The sequence below is a fragment of the Pelodiscus sinensis genome, chromosome 2 (genome assembly GCF_052426305.1).
Source record: "Pelodiscus sinensis isolate ZL-2025 chromosome 2, ASM5242630v1, whole genome shotgun sequence".
Lineage (NCBI taxonomy): Eukaryota > Metazoa > Chordata > Testudines > Trionychidae > Pelodiscus > Pelodiscus sinensis.
Genome location: NC_143053.1, coordinates 28,875,491 through 28,891,900, shown reverse-complemented (window position 1 = coordinate 28,891,900; position 16,410 = coordinate 28,875,491). Strand labels below are relative to the sequence as shown.

General features: G+C 42.8%; 1 protein-coding gene across 2 annotated transcripts in view; it reads right to left on the bottom strand.

Moving 5' to 3' along the window:
* Positions 1-16,410, bottom strand: part of CSMD3 (CUB and Sushi multiple domains 3) — a 1,180,750-nt gene that overhangs the window by 199,932 nt on the left and 964,408 nt on the right. For both annotated transcript variants that reach the window (XM_075920204.2, XM_075920205.2), the window contains 2 exons: positions 6,234-6,352; positions 3,801-3,870 (listed from right to left, as the gene is read on the bottom strand). In XM_075920204.2, coding sequence (XP_075776319.2) covers positions 3,801-3,870; positions 6,234-6,352 — 189 coding nt within the window. The remainder of the gene's footprint in view (positions 1-3,800; positions 3,871-6,233; positions 6,353-16,410) is intronic.

The following is a 16,410-nucleotide window of genomic DNA, read 5'->3' as shown; positions in this document are numbered from 1 at the left end:
TAATCATTTGCAAATACTGCAAAACCTACTATGTCTTAACTTGGGGAGACATACAAAACTGACATGAATGCAGATTATAATGTACCATCACTCTTGTGAGTAGAAAAATGGAAACATTCAACTCTCAGTCTAAGTCACACTATTCTTATGAAGTTACCTGGTTTGTGTAGATATATCTGAGCCTTAAGATATTGACATACACAAGCATCCTGCCCTCTGATCAGTTCAGAAATCATTTTTAAATACAGTATTTCAGTGCCCTGCCTCGAAAAAAAATGAAGCAAATACAATATACCAGTCGTCTCAAACACATGGCCTGCGGGCCATTTGTGGCCCCAAGTAGTTCCAAAATCTGGCCCGCACACAGCTGCAAGCAGGAAGTCCAGCCCCTGTTCTGCCTCTGCCCCATCTTTTCCTGCACCTGCTCCACCATCTCCCCACTCCATTGCACCCCTTCTCTCAAGCTTCCTACCACAAGGTACATGGATCAAAGATTACTAGGGCTTGGGAGATGGTGGTGGAGCAGAGAAGGCTTCTGCATAGCTCTGCTTTCCCACAATTCCTGATGCTATGTTGAGTGTAGGGGCCCTGACACCCATGCTCCAACCGCAATCTGCCCAGGATCCCAGTGGGCTAGCCCTGAGTATGGGGGACCATCCTGTCTATTGAACCATTATAGGACCATTCAAATTGCAGAGTTCAAGGTGGCTGTGCCAAACTGTCCTGTGTACAGGACTGTTCAACACATCCCTCCCCGGGACCACAGGGATATGCCAGCAGTGGCACAAAGCTAGCAGCCAGAAGCCACCCTATTGCTACTGCACAACTAGGAGTTTAAATCACCCAAGAACAGCAGGTGGAGCCGTGGGATGCACAGTAGTAGAAGCATGCGGGCGATCAGTTGTGGGGTGGGAGAATGTGTGGAGACCCACCACTGATGCCATGCCAGAGTGGGATGCCCACTTCCCACTAGAAGGATTTGAGGATTGGCACTGGCCCTACAGTAAATTGAGTTTTGGACCCCTGCAATATATATAAAGAAGAAACAGAAAAATATGCGCACAAACATATACACAGAGAACTAGAAAGAAATCTATTGCCTGGGGACTGATGTTAGAGAATAAATATTATTTTAATATTTATTTACATTACAGTGCTAGATTTGGAAAATATACATTTTAACAGCTCAAGATAACAAGTAGGATAAATGCTACTTTTAAAGCTAACTTCATTTAAAGTTGTTACCCTTAGCTAAGTCTCCTTAAAATACTTTTTAATCCAGTAATGGACAACCCGAGGCACACAGGCTGTTCAGGGCACATCAGAGTAATTCAGGGGTGTGCTCCGAGATATTTTGTTTACATTAACACATGTAGGCACAGCTCCCCGTGGTTCCCAGTGGCTGCAGTTCAATGTTCTGGCCAACATGGCCCACCAATTCCTGCACATCTGATTGGCCATGAACATATTAAAACATAATGTCATTTTTAGAGGAAGTTATTATCCTCTTCAGCTTTTAGCAATAGGTGTTATGTAACAGTGTGAACAATATTGTGGTAGTTCAGACACCGCGCGGTCTAGAAACTACATATATATGTGTAACAATGAACACTGTGATTCTCATTTATTTTCATAAGTAGACATAAATTATGTTAGAATCCACATAAGTAAGAAATGCAGTTATCATTATCTTTCTTATAGTGTTCTATAGAACTCAACAATATAGTATCTGAGGGCACATCTACACAGCAGTATTATTTTGAAATAATGGACATGATTCCAAAATAACAAAGTGAGCATCTAAGCAGCAAGCCTGTTATTTCAAAATAATATTAAAATAATGGACATCTTATTCCAGATTCTGTAACCTTGTTTTACGAGGAATAATGCCTATTCTGAAATTGCTCTTTCAGAATAGGGTGTGTGTAGATGGGGCAGATGGAGTTATTTTGAAATAAGTGTCCTCTAGGAAATCGCACAGCTGGCCATTGAGTCACTCTGTCCACACTCATCAGAACTCTATAGTTTCTCTTGCCTTGTAGGTTTTAAAGCTGCAGGCAGAAGGGAAGGGCTTGTGGCACAAAGCAGGCTCTGATTGCATCATGCCACATAACAGGACCCTGCACAGTTTCCCTGCTGCCAAGGCCAAGCCCACCACTCCAGCTGAGCCCTTTACAGTTTCCAGCACTGCCTCAAGAAGCTCCTAAGCCCCTGCCTGGAACCAAAAGAGGACAGCAACATTCTAGTCTGTTGCTGAGATTTTTGATCTCCTTTAGATCTGGGGTGAGGAGAAAAATCAGCGGGATCTCTGCACCAGATGCAGGAATGTGGACATTTGTGGCTGGATGGCTGAAAGTCTGGGCCACAAGGGCCATATGTGCACACAGGAGCAGGTGTGCCTGAAGTTCAAAGAACTGTGCTAGATCTACATGAAGATCAGGAAGCACAGCTCCCACTTAGGGGTGGCACCCCAGACATGCCCCTACCATGAGCAGCTCCACTGCATCCTGGAAAGGGTGGGTAATCCCATCCCTCCCCTTGTCGTGGTCTCGGGGCTGGAGATGCGATCATGAGCCACTCTGAGGACATGGCCAGGGACAAGGAGGAGGAAGTGCAAGATGATGATGAGGAGGAGGATGAGGCCAGCACAGACATGATGCCAGCCAGGCAGGAGGTCATCCTGGCCCTAGGGCTGAACACCCTTCCCAGGATGTCAGCCAGGGATTGGACAATGGCAGGGAAAGCCCATCAGGTAAGTTCCATTACTTTCCCAACACATACACAGGGGGAGGCAGCAGATGGTGAGGGGCACCACGCTCCTCGTTCAGCCTTCTTGGCCTGGGGATCGCACAGCAACCCATGCACATGGCTATGCATGGAGAAGGAGCCTGCCAGAAAGAAACCTTGCACTCCTGTTCACAGAGTTTCCGGGTGGGGTCAAGGGTGGGGTCAAGCTGCATAAGCATCACATGGAGAGAGAAGTGGAGGTGCCCTTCAATGAGCTGGGGTCCTCCTCCTGAAGAGTCATAAGGGCGGTCTGCAGAAACTGCACCAAGTGGTCCAGCACGAGACATAAGAGCCACCGACTGTTGGGAGGCAGGTCCAGCTTTATGGCTGGGAATGCTGTGGTGTCTGCAAGGGCAACCAGAACACATAGAGAAAAGGCTTTTCTGTCCCTCAAGGAGGTAGGCAAAGGATAAGAGCCTGAGACACGGCTGCACAGGGGGAGTCCCTTTAAGCACAAGCCTCAGATAGCCTCAGGCAGCAGCTACGGTAAGTGACTGCTGTCCTGATGTCCTGCCTGAAGTGCTTTTGGATGGCCTTAAATGCAATTCAGCATCCAATCAGTGTGGATGCTCTATTTCAAAATAGTTCAGAGCTATTTTGATGGGCATTTGCTGTGTAGATGTGCTATTTTGTATTAAGTGGTTTAGAAATATAAATTTCAAAATGGCTTATTTCGGAATAAGCGTGCAATGTAGACATAACCTAAGAGATACATTAGCTCTGTCTACAGAGGTCTTTGGAAAATGATACATTTTCAGCTCTTCTCTCTTCCTTGGCAGAAGAGGCTCTGCTTGCGACATATTTCCTCCTTTCTTCTACATATTTGATTATTGTGGAAAGCTCTGTCAAAGAGGAGAGCTTTGCAATGCACTCTGATAGACTACAAATTGGTCTGACCTCCTTTAGATGCTTATTCCACAATCAAACCCCCTTTACAGAGAATAGTTTTTCCCTGGGTCTTGTATAAGTTTCAGTCTGGCAAGCTGAAAAAAAATTATCCACAATGAACCTACCTAAACATATTGGAATAGGGTAATTCCATCTTCTTACTGGTCCAGGCATACAGGTAATATGTGAATGACCCTACAGTGACAAAACAAGACATATTAACGCATTTTACAAATACAGAACACTACTTCAGCATCAAGAAAAGAGGTTCTAAAAAATTTAACTCTCTTCTTATTTTGTAGTTTGTACATTACCAGACAATGTACGCCTGCTTGTGTGACCATCCACCCCTTTAACAAAATCGGCTCATGGTTTGTAATTTTATTGCTGGTACTAAGAATACAAACTTGAATTCTATAATGTTAGCTATGTTTTGATTAGCTTAAATGTACTCTAGAGGTTAGAAACTCAAGATCCAAAACAAACAAAAGCAATTTTATTGTTAAAGCTGTATTTCAGTTCAAAGACTACAATATCTTACAGGAATAGAATATTTATAAAGCCCACACAGAAAAGAAGTAATTTATTAATTAGAATGCTGCCCACTCATCTTCCCTTCTAGTAGAGGGGGGAAGCATTTCCTTCCTAGGTCCAACTGCATGTTTTCAGCTCACCATTGACACAAAACCAAAGAGACACTATCATACTCTATGATAGTGATGGCAAAGCAGTCCAATGGATTTTTTCCAAGTCATTAATTATTACATTTGGTTAATTTTGCATGTTCACCGTGACTTTTCTATTTATGCTCCACTATTTTATATGGAATAAAACAAAAGTGAACAGACACAGATATAATTGTTGAATTTCTCCTTAATAATGGCCTCCTGGAATCATCCTCATATTGGCTTCCTTTCAGAGGAATGAACTGAAACCTCCAGAAGCCAAAGTGAAAGCTTCAAGCAAAAATTAGAAGCAGAGGCCTCATCAACTAATCTTGAAATGAAGGGAGGTCACAGACTTAAGATGATCTAGCTACTTGAGGGAGTATGTGGAGGATTGAGGGCAGACGCCCAGATCCAAATAATAGTTTACAGAGCTGAGCGAGGATGGGATAGGGATGTAATGGAAAAAAGTGGAAACAAACATTCCTGGTCCAAAAGCTCTGCTTCCTGAGTGTACATACTACCTATTGCTGTCACTTATGCTACCTCCTGGTGCTAAGCAGAGGGAGCAAGCAACTGCACAGCAACAACTTACATAACCAAAACCAGAGACTGAAGCAGATTTTGTTTGTTAAGATTCACAGACACATGATAAAGATTTGATTGTGGTTGCTGTTTCTAAGCTTCATGATCTGCAAACATCTAACAAATTTAAATCCTCCTATATACACATAGTCTTGATTTAGGCATGCTGGTCATCCCATTTAACTCACACTGGCTGTCCAGTATAGAACAGGATTCCTAATAGTTTTTGTACTGAACAACAGAGACTTTAATAACTGTGCTTATTATCAAGGGGCAAATCCTGTTGTACCATTAAGGATGTAAAGAACTTTCCACCCAATAGAAAAAAAGTTTGGCTATGAAGAGAAAATTAATCTATGTATCCACGTGTTGAAGGCAGTGTGATTCCCAGCTCAAACAGACATACCTATGCTAGCACTGTAGAATCACAGATGGAGATAGATAGATAGATAGATAGATAGATAGATAGATAGATAGATAGATAGATAGATAGATAGATAGATAGATAGATAGATCTTTCAAAGAATGTAAAAATCTACATAGGGGTAGATTTTGCATTTGGTTTTGTGGTATAACTGAAAGAAGTTGGAAAAAGAAAAATTCCAAATTTTTTATGGGGGCAGTTTTTCCTATTGGGTGTATGTCTGGATTCAAATACAGAAGCTATTACTTAAGAAACTATTTGTAATCCATGCTCACTCTGTTGTCTTCAGATCTATTTTTTTAAACATGGAAATAGCTTATTTTGAAAAAAAAACATCAATTTTTGAAACTTTCCTTCGGGTAAAAATAATAAAATGGTAACAAACAGGAAATATCTAAAACAAAACCCTAAGTGTAATATGTTTTCCTGGAAAACAATGATCTCCAGAAGGCAGAATTCCCTTCCCATATCTGTTGACTGTTTTTCCCCATTTCCAAATTCTCTCCTTTTTCCTCCTTCTCATCATGAGCAATACTTTTATTCATCAATGAATTTATTCAACTTATATTATCAGCTCATGAGGGCTGAGAAAAAGACACACTACATTTGTTAAGACTTATGCACACTGAGGGCATTCCATCAGTAGTAACTAAAAACAAAAACCACCTACCATTCTGAATGTAGAGGAAATGGAGATCAATACTTTCTGGGGGACAGTTGGGTAGTGATAGATCTTTTATTTGACACAAAGAGATTTATCAGAACTGCAAAGCCATAATCTATTCTAGTATGATGACATTTTCAGTGTAGAGTCGATATGGAAGAATTTGGACTTAAAATATTAAAGAAGTGAAAGACAGATTTTGAAACTAGCATTGACCTACCTGAAGAGAATATCCCTGATCGCAGTGGAAAGACACCACATCTCCAACCATGTATCTATCTCCAATTTTAATTCCATTGCTAGGGGTCTGTGGTTCAGGGCAAGAGTCCAAACCTATAGCTGTGAAAAGGGGAAACATTTAGCAATTACAGTGTAGGTTTAATCTGTTTTCGGTTATAAAATGTTCTTCGTATTGATTCATGCTACATTCTGGCATGTGCTAGTCATGTGTGAAGTGGCTCCCTAGTGCCTCCAGGAGTCCACTGTTAAAATTCTGCCAACCAATTTGTATACAGGTTTTATTAATGTCTTGCTTTTGAAATTATCCAAATCACACAAAATGAGATATGTTATAAAAACTCACATAGAGGAAGACCTTTCTATACAGGTTCTTGCCCCCACTCTAGTTCAGTGTTAAGTAATTTTTACTGAACCATTATTTAAGAAAATCTTAACTAAACAGAATCCATTGTCTCATGCTAAACATTTTCCCCATTATACCCACAATACAACACCACTGTAATGAATATCTACAATAGAATAAAGCAGAAAGAGATTTTTTTTAAATGGACACTGAAAATGATTAGAACAACTTCTCTCAGGGTATGTCTACACTACCCTCCTAGTTCGAACTAGGAGGGTAATGTAGGCATACCGCACTTGCAAATGAAGCCCGGGATTTGAATTTCCCGGGCTTCATTTGCATAAGCGGGGAGCCGCCATTTTTAAATCCCCGCTGGTTCGAACCCCGTGCAGCGCGGCTACACGGGACTCGAACTAGGTAGTTCGGATTAGGTTCCTATTCCGAACTACCATTACTCCTCGTGAAACGAGGTGTACCGGTAGTTCGGAATAGGCACCCTAGTCCGAACTACCTAGTTCGAGCCCCGTGTAGCCGCGCTGCACGGGGTTCGAACCAGCGGGGATTTAAAAATGGCGGCTCCCTGCTTATGCAAATGAAGCCCAGGAAATTCAAATCCCGGGCTTCATTTGCAAGTGTGGTATGCCTACATTACCCCGCTAGTTCGAACTAGTGGGGTAGTGTCACAGACTAAGACTAGAACTATTTAAAGATGAGACAAATAAGCGGAGATACACTGAAAAGTAGTATAAACATTTTCAGAATTGTTGTAAGAGAAAGTATGTTGGGGTATGTCTAGACTACAGGCAGTCCCCGACTTACGCGGATCCGACTTATGTCGGATCCGCAGTTACAAACGGGGCTCGCCCCGGAGGCCACGGACTACGGGACCTCGCGGTCCTGCCGCCCATCTACTCCAGGGCTTTCTCCGCGTCTCCCTGGTCTGCAGACCAGGAAGACGCAGAGCAAAGCCTCGGGGAAGCCGGCAGCAGAGCAGCCCAGGCGCGCCTGGGCTGCTCCGCTGCCGGCTTCCCCGAGGCTTTGCTCCCTGTCTCCCTGGTCTGCTGGTCTCCAGCAGACCAGGGAGACGGGGAGCAAAGCCACGGAGGACCCAAGCGGCGGACCGCGGTGCGTCTTGGTCCACCGCCCGCGTCTTCCTGGTCTCCTGGGGTGGGGAGGGTGCAGCTAGTACGCCCCCCTCCCAGCAGACTAGGCTTTTCTCCAGAAGCCTGTGGCAGAGCAGCTGGGGCGCTGCCGGTTGGTCCCGCAGCGCCGCTCTGGGCGCTACTGGACCAACCCAGCAGCACCCCAGCTGCTCTGCCCCAGGTGTCCCCAAATCAGTTGCTGCTGAAACTGACCAGTGCTGACTACAGGAAGCCCGAGGCAGAGTTGCTCTGCCCCGGGCTTCCTGGAATCAGCTGCTGATCAGTTTCAGCAGCAGCTGACTTGGGGACGCTTGGGGTTCTTAAGTTGATTCTGTATGTAAGTCAGAACTGGCAGTCAGTTTCAGCAGCGGCTGAATCTGGACGCCAGTTCTGACTTACATACAGATTCAACTTAAGAACAAACCTACAGTCCCTATCTTGTACGTAACCCGGGGACTGCCTGTACATTGTTTTTTTTTTAAACTGCCCTTTTTTCAAAAAAAACTTCACCTGTAGCCACACTGTAATCACCTTCTTTCAAAATTAAATTGAAAGAATGCAGGTTTTTTTTCGACAGTAGTAAACCTCAAATTTTGAGGAAGAACAACTTTTCGAAAGAGCTCTTTCTAAAAAAGGCACGTGTGGATGCAGAACAGGGACATTTTCTGAAAGAAGAGGCAATCGAAAAAAGCACAAGTGTCCTGGTGGCCATTCTGTGAATGGTAATCAGGGCTTTCTTTCAAGAGAGCATCCATGCAATATGGACACTCTATTTTGAAAAAGCAGATTTTTTAAAATCTGGTTTTGAGCTGTGGATGCTCTTTCAAAAGAAGCTTTTTCGAAAGAAGCTTGCAATGTAGACGTACTCTTTGGTGTGACCTGATTTGTCTTTACACTGTTTTGAGTGGGAAAAATGGTCTCCAAAGACCTTCTTCAAGACATTAATGCAGCAAAATAGTTAAGCATATTATTAAAATTAAGCATGAGTAATTCAACAGACTATTCCCAGGCTTTAAGTTATGCATACAGTGAACTGCTTTGCTATCTGAGGGCTTATAAGCATATGCTCTTGATATGTATGCTAAGGAGGAAATTTAGTGGGATTTCCTTCCCAAAATATTGGCATTATTGGTGTTTGTATATCTGAAAACTTACTAAAGTAATGGATTTCTTCATCTGGAAGAGTTTTATCTTTAATTTTCAGAGAACATTTTTTTACTTAAAAAGCATTTGTATAGAATATGAAAATTGAAAGCTGATAACATTCTTAGTGGCATACAAAATATGTCATAAATTAGGTCCTTCATATAAGATATTGCATCTCGCTAAGAAATGCAATCAGTGATAGGTAATTCTTATTGATAACACCAAAATAGAAACACTAAAATCCAACTTAAATGCCTGCTATTTAGGAAATATGATGATGTTTTTAAACACATAATTATTTGAGTTTAGTTTTTTTACTAAATTATAGAAATTCTAGATGATTCTGAAACAGAAAAGACCAATACATTCATCAGGTCCACTATTGAAGATTCAGCAAGACAAAAAGACCTCTATTATTAGGTCACCTGATCTTATTTTTCCTCCATAAAACCCTTTACAATTTTTTTATCTGTCCAATTTTATTTCCAGGACACAGGAAATTTCTTTGTGTCACATAATAATCTCCAGTCAAATAAGGTATAAAACCTATGGACATGACACCTCCCTAGAGTCCTGGAAAAGAGATCCAACCTGTTGTCTTCTGATAAATACCTCGCTTACCCATGAAAGCCACAGTGCATCAGTGAGGTTTGGTCAATATACCTTTTTTTCTTTTATTTTAAAAAGAGCTTCACTCACACACTACCATCTGTCTTTCCCTCTTGCAGTCCCTCTCCTTGTCTCTGTCACACATACACACACACACACACACACACACACACACACACACTCTCTCTCTCTCTCTCTCTCTCTCTCCCCTCTCTTATCCAGTTATAAAGCTTGGGAAGGAAACTTTCATTCCACTACAGAACATTTACAAAAATCATATATCTAAAATATTCAAATATCTAAAAGGGTGTCACAAGGAGGAAGGAGAAAATTTGTTCCTCTTGGTTTCTGAGGACAGGACAAGGAGTAATGGGCTTAAAGTGCAGCAGGGGAGGTTTAGATTGGACATTAGGAAAAAATTCCTAACTGCCAGGGTGGTCAAATATTGGAATAAATTGCCAAGGGAGGTGGTGGAATCTCCCTCTCTGGAGATATTTAAGAACAGGTTAGATAGACATCTGTCAGGGATGGTGTAGACGGAGCTTGGTCCTGCCTTGAGGGCGGGGGGCTGGACTCGATGACCTCTCGAGGTCCCTTCCAGTCCTATGATTCTATGATTCTATGATATATATAGTAGCCCAATGTCTGTGACTCTGTAACGCTGAAGTGCTGGCTGTTCCCTCTGGGTGGCGCTGTTGCCTCCCGCCATGGCGCTCTGCAGACTTCTGTGCTGCTCAGCCTGGCTGCTGCATGGGAGCAAGCAGCACAATCGGCTGTTTGGAGTCCGCACCCCCGATGCAGCAAGGAGGTGCTGCATGGGGAGCGTGGGGCCCAAACGGCCGCTTGCTCCACTTGCTCCCACTCAGTGGCCCAGCTGAGCAGCACAGAAGTCAGCCGAGCACCACAGCAGGAGGCAACCATGCTGCCCAGTGGGAACAGCCAGGGGGCAGGGCCTGGATGAGTGTGCATCTCTGACATCAGGAAAGGGCGCCAGATTCAAAAGGAGGAGAGTGGAACAGACACAAAGGATGCGGAGGAGACAGAGAGAAGAACGGAGGAGGTAGAACAGCGAGAGAGAGAGTGAGAGAGATGCAGCAGGAGGAGGAGAAGAGAAACACAGAGTGAGAGGCGGGAGGAGAAGAAGAGAAAGAGAGAGAGAAGGAAAGAGAGGCAGAAGGTGGACGAGAGCTGAGAGAGAGAGAGGGTGAGGCAGTAGGAGGAGAAGAGAGAGAGGCTGTTTGAGCCACTTGCTCCTGGCCCTGCTGACCAACACTGAAGCCAGCTGAGCACCACACTGGGAGGCATCGGGGGGCGGGGTGGTGACATACATGCCCGAGGGAGGGGCCTGGATGAGAATGCATCACTGACAGAGACAGAGGAGAGTGGAGAGAGAGTCAGAGGCAGGAGGGGGAGAAGAGAAAGAAAGAGATGGAGAGAGAGGCAGAAGGCAGAGGAGAGCTTAGAGAGAGAGGGGGAGGCAGTAGAAGGAGGCGAGAGACTGGAGGCTCAGGAGAGAATACCGACGTGGAGGAGAGACCTGAAAATCTTGTTTTATGATGGGCTGATTGGCTAGTTACTGATAAAAACATGTATATATCTGTACAAATTGATTCCAAACTATTTAAATATGCCACTACTAAAACCAACACTGTAAAAACACAAATGTTAATTAATTAATAAAAGAAAAAAGTAACAGGTGTAGTAGTATATCGGATCTCATATAGACCTATTTCACCATACTCAAATCTTTCCTGTTATCTGATGTGTAGCAGTAAATTTCCTTCTAGAATACAAATCTTGAAGGAATTTTAATACTGGTTTAGTAACCATGAAAAAAAAACCTTCTGTGTTTAAATATTGAACATTTTGTTTAAATATTAAAAACAAAAACTTTCCTTTTGGTTGTTAAAGCTGAAAACTTCTTTGCAGCCTCTTACAAAAGATTCCTATGAAGCCCGTGTCACAAATGCTCACTTAAAAAATAATGCTGAGTAGGTTCAGAAACGCCAATTAAAAATTTAAAAAGTACTTTCCAACACAGTTAACAGGGTGAAAACTATTTGTAATCATTCGAATTTTCAGACTGCTGAGGAAATTGGATGGATGCAGTTTTTAACTTAATACAATATAGCATGAAATCCTAGCACTGCTGACTTTAAAGGGGCTATGATTTGAAATAGAGAATATAAATTAATAACGGAGGAAATTGTTGGATAAAGGCCATGTAAAAGTCACAGTTCAGTTATCTTTGTAATTCAATTTATCTAGAATTGCAATTACATATATGACTATGCCGCTGGTTAAAATTAAATTGTATAGTATATGGCTGCTGACTTAATTATTAAAACACATATGTTCAAGAGAAAAAAAGTTTTCATGGGGAAAAAAATGAAATAAAAGATTTACTGGGGTAGTATGGGGTAGTAAGACCTCAATATTGATGGCAAATTATATGGATACAATTATTTTGTGTTTGATTGTTTGGTTGGGTCATTAAACTTTTCTGTGCCTTTATATTTATCATGCAGTCTAATTGTAGCTATGTTGTTCCCGGGATATTAGAGAGATAAGGTAGGTGATCTCTTTTAATGGTCCAACACAGAAAAGCTGTATTTTAAACTTTACTATTTTCTTTTGTACTATGGTTACAGGGTATATTTGGCATTAAAATTGTATTTTGTATAAAATATTTGATAGATTGTTATTTACTATAACAAAAAATGGTACCTTGAAGGATAAAAGAACATAAGAATGGCAATAATGGGCCAAGACAAAGGTCCAGCTAGCTCAGTATCCTGTCTTCCAGCAGTGGCCAATGCCAAGAGCCTGTGAGGGAATGGACAGAACAGATAACCATCAAGTGATCCCTTCCCTGTCTCTCATTCCCAGATTCTGACAGAGTATAGGGACACCATTCCTGCCCATCCTGGCTAAAAAGATGGCTAAAAAGATGTCTTACTCTTCACAACATAAACTGACAAGGCTACTAGGCACTGTGTGAAGAAGTATTTCATCTTGTTTGACCTAAACCTGCTACTTATTAATTTCATTTGGTGACCCCTAGTTCTTGAGTTATGAAACAAGTAAATAACTATAGGTTGGACCTCCTTGGTCCGGCACCATTGGAACCTGACTGATCCCGAATGAGAGAATTTGCTAGACCAGGAGAAGACTCCTGTCACCGGCTCCCAAGGCTGCCCCAGCAGGCACACTGCCTCTCCTCCGCCCAACCAACCTGGCTGGGCTGCTTGCCCAGCTGCTGCTGGCTCTCTGGGAAGCAGAGGCTGTGTCTCCCGCAGCGGGCCTTAAGCCCTGCATGTCTAGGAGCAGCCGCAGGGCTCTGGCCCCAGCCCTGCACTCCAACAGGATGCTCCTGGGATCTGGCCCCTTGCTGTCATGGGGCACGACTCTAGCCCCATGTTCCTGGGGGCTGCCGTGCTGTCCCATCCTCATGCTCAGGGAACTATTTCAGGGCTCTGGCCCTGTGCTCCAGGAAGCTGCTGAAGGATTCTGATCCTATAGGGCTCTGACCTCAGCCCTGAGCTCCCAGGGGCTGCCACTCCATTCTGGCCCCACACCGCTGCAGGCTGCTGGAGGCTGCTGGGGGGCTCTGTCCCCAGTCTCACACTCCTCATGGTTGTGCTGCTGACCCTGATGTCCCAACTTGCTGACCTTCCTGCCCATAGGATCCCAGGATCTCTGATCCAGGAGCACTTGTGGTTTTGCCAGACAACAGATGTTGCCAGAGAGCACTGGTTTTTGGAGGTACAACCAGTATTCCTTATTTACTTTCTCCACACAGGTCGGCTACGTCTACACTGGCCCCTTTTCCGGAAGGGGCATGTTAATTTCAGCCATCGTAGTAGGGAAATGCGCGGGGGATTTAAATATCCCCCGCGGCATTTAAATAAAAATGTCCGCCGCTTTTTTCCGGCTTTTAGAAAAGCCGGAAAAGAGCGTCTACACTGGCCCCGATCCTCCGGAAAAAGCGCCCTTTTCCGGAGGATCTTATTCCTACTTTGAAGTAGGAATAAGATCCTCCGGAAAAGGGCGCTTTTGAAGTAGGAATAAGATCCTCCGGAAAAGGGCGCTTTTTCCGGAGGATCGGGGCCAGTGTAGACGCTCTTTTCCGGTTTTTCTAAAAGCCGGAAAAAAGCGGCAGACATTTTTATTTAAATGCCGCGGGGCATATTTAAATTCCCCGCGCATTTCCCTACTACGATGGCTGAAATTAACATGCCCCTTCCGGAAAAGGGGACAGTGTAGACGTAGCCGTCATGTTTTTATAGATCTTTGATCATATACCCCTTTGGCTGTCTCTTTTCCAAGCTGAAAAGTCACAGTCTTATTCATCTCTCCTTATATGGTAATTATTCCATGCTTCTTTGTTGTTGCCCTTTTTTGAATTTTTTCAATGCCATGATATATTTTTTTTAGTTGAGGCGACCACATCTATATGCAGTATTCAAGATGTGTCCATAACATGCATTTATAGAGAGACAAAAAGATATTCTCTGCCTTATTCTCTATGGCTGTGTCTACACTGGCATGAATTTCCGGTACTGCTTAAAACGGAATACTATTCCGTATTCAGTTTTTCCGGAAAAGGAGCATCTATATTGGCAGGCTGCTTTTCCGGAAAAGCCCTTTTTCCGGAAAAGCGTCTGTGGCCAATGTAGACATGCTTTTCCGGAAAAGAGCCCCGATCGCCATTTTCGCGATCGGGGCTTTTTTCTGGAAAAGACTACTGGGCTGTCTACACTGGCCCTTTTCCGGAACAGTGTTCCGGAATAAGGACTTATGCCCGAGCAGGAGCAGAATAGTTTTTCCGGAATAGTGGCTGATTTTGTACAGCAGAGTGTCGTTGCTTTTCCGGAAAATCAAGGGCCAGTGTAGACAGCTCGCAGCTTATTCCGGAAAAGCAGCTGATTTTCTGGAATAAGTGGCCCAGTGTAGACACAGCCTATGGGTAAGTCTACACTACAGTGTTACTTCAAAATACCTAATTTTGAAATAGTTATTTCGAAATATGTTATTTCGAAATAACGCATCTACACACAAAATGCATTTCGAAATAGCTTTTTGCTATTTTGAAATAGTGCGTCCACACTGATTGGATGCTGAATTGTATTTAAGGCCAGCCAGAACTGGTTCTGGCAGGGCATCAGGTCAGAAGTTACCTTGTGGCCAGGGAGGAGAGCAGGGCACCCTGGGAAGGGCTGGAGGCCTGCTATTTCGAAATAAGCATCTACACATAGATAGGAATTTTTGAAATTGGCACTTTTCCTCATGGAATGAGGTTTACCAATTTTGAAATAAGCCTTCTGCTATTTCGAATTAATTTCAAAATAGTTGGCTTGTGTAAATGCTAGGAAAGTTATTTCGAAATAATGGCTGTTATTTTGAAATAAATTTGCTGTGTAGACATACTCTTTTTTTAATGATTCCTAACACTCTGTTTGCTTTTTTGACTGTTGCTATACATTGAACTATTTTCAGAGAACTATTCACAATGACTCCAAGATCTCTCTCTTGAGTGACAACAGCTAATTTAGTCTCCATCATTGTATACATACAGTTAAGATTATGATTTCTAATATCAATTAGTTCACATTTATCAACATTAAAATTCATCTGATGATATGTTGCCCAGTCACCTACTTTTGTGAGATACTTTTGACACTCATTACAGTCTGCTTTGGACTTAATTGTCCTGAATATATTTGTCATTTGCAAATTTTGCCATCTCACTGTTCATCTCTTTCTCCAGCTCATTTGTGAATATCTGAATAGGACTGGGCCCAGTATGGACCTCTGTGGGAAACCACTAGTTGCCTCTCTCCATTCTGAAAACTGACCATTTATTCCTATCCTTTGTTTCCTGTCTTTTAATCAGTTATCAGTCCACGAGAGGACCTTCCTTCTTGTCCTATGATAGCTTGACACAAACTTTGAATAACAGGAGTATCTGGACTTTCTAAAACACAATTTCATTTCCTGGTGGATTTTTACACTATATTTCAGAAAGATTAATTGAAGAATAAAAATGTTTTAAAAGGTATCTGATGATTTTTCAACACTAGAATACAAAGACACTTAAAAAAATTCATGTTCATTAGGCAGACTCCATATTCAGGAGCTCAATATATCATCCAAGCCAACCGCAAAGGTAATGAGGCCCAAAGAGAGGGAAGGGACAAACGGTGTAACTGGCAATTCAAAAGGGTATAGAGTTCCTGGTTGCAGACACCCAGGCCTTTTAAATTGATGCTGAAGCCCTACACAGTGAGCTTCAGAGCCCTGGATGACAGACCAGGTGGCACTGAAAGATGGGGCGGGGGAGAGGTGCAGCATGGCATGGACCAGGAAGTGAAGAGGGTTAGTTGCCTTAAGAACCATCCACTCCACCCAATCCCTTATCCCTTCTGTGAGTGTGGAGCCCACACCCACATTGCCCAAGAGCCCAGTGAGTCTGTCGGCTCCTTGAAAGCAATGAACAAGTGACAACCAATGTTGAGTATAAACAAACTTGGAAGAGGTGTACTATGCTAATTTCATGGAAAGAATAGGAGAAAAAAGCATAAAATACGTTGAGGAGAGTTCCTGATCCTTAAATAGCCAGCACTCATCAACTTATCCTGTCCATCTCTAGAAGCAAGCTGCTGCAGGTAACAAAAACAGAGAAAACCCAAGAAGAAACCACCACAAGGAAAACTCAACCCTTCATGTGGATTGGTGAGAAATAGTATATTACAAATCTGTCAATGGATTAGATTTAAAACTTCCCTAATAACCTTACTGGGGTATGGGAATCCTGTTGTAATTTAAAATATTAACAATTTCTCTTGTTAATCACCAATTGGTTAAACCTTGTATTCACAGATGAAGCCAGGGCTAAACACTGACAAGTTAAAAAA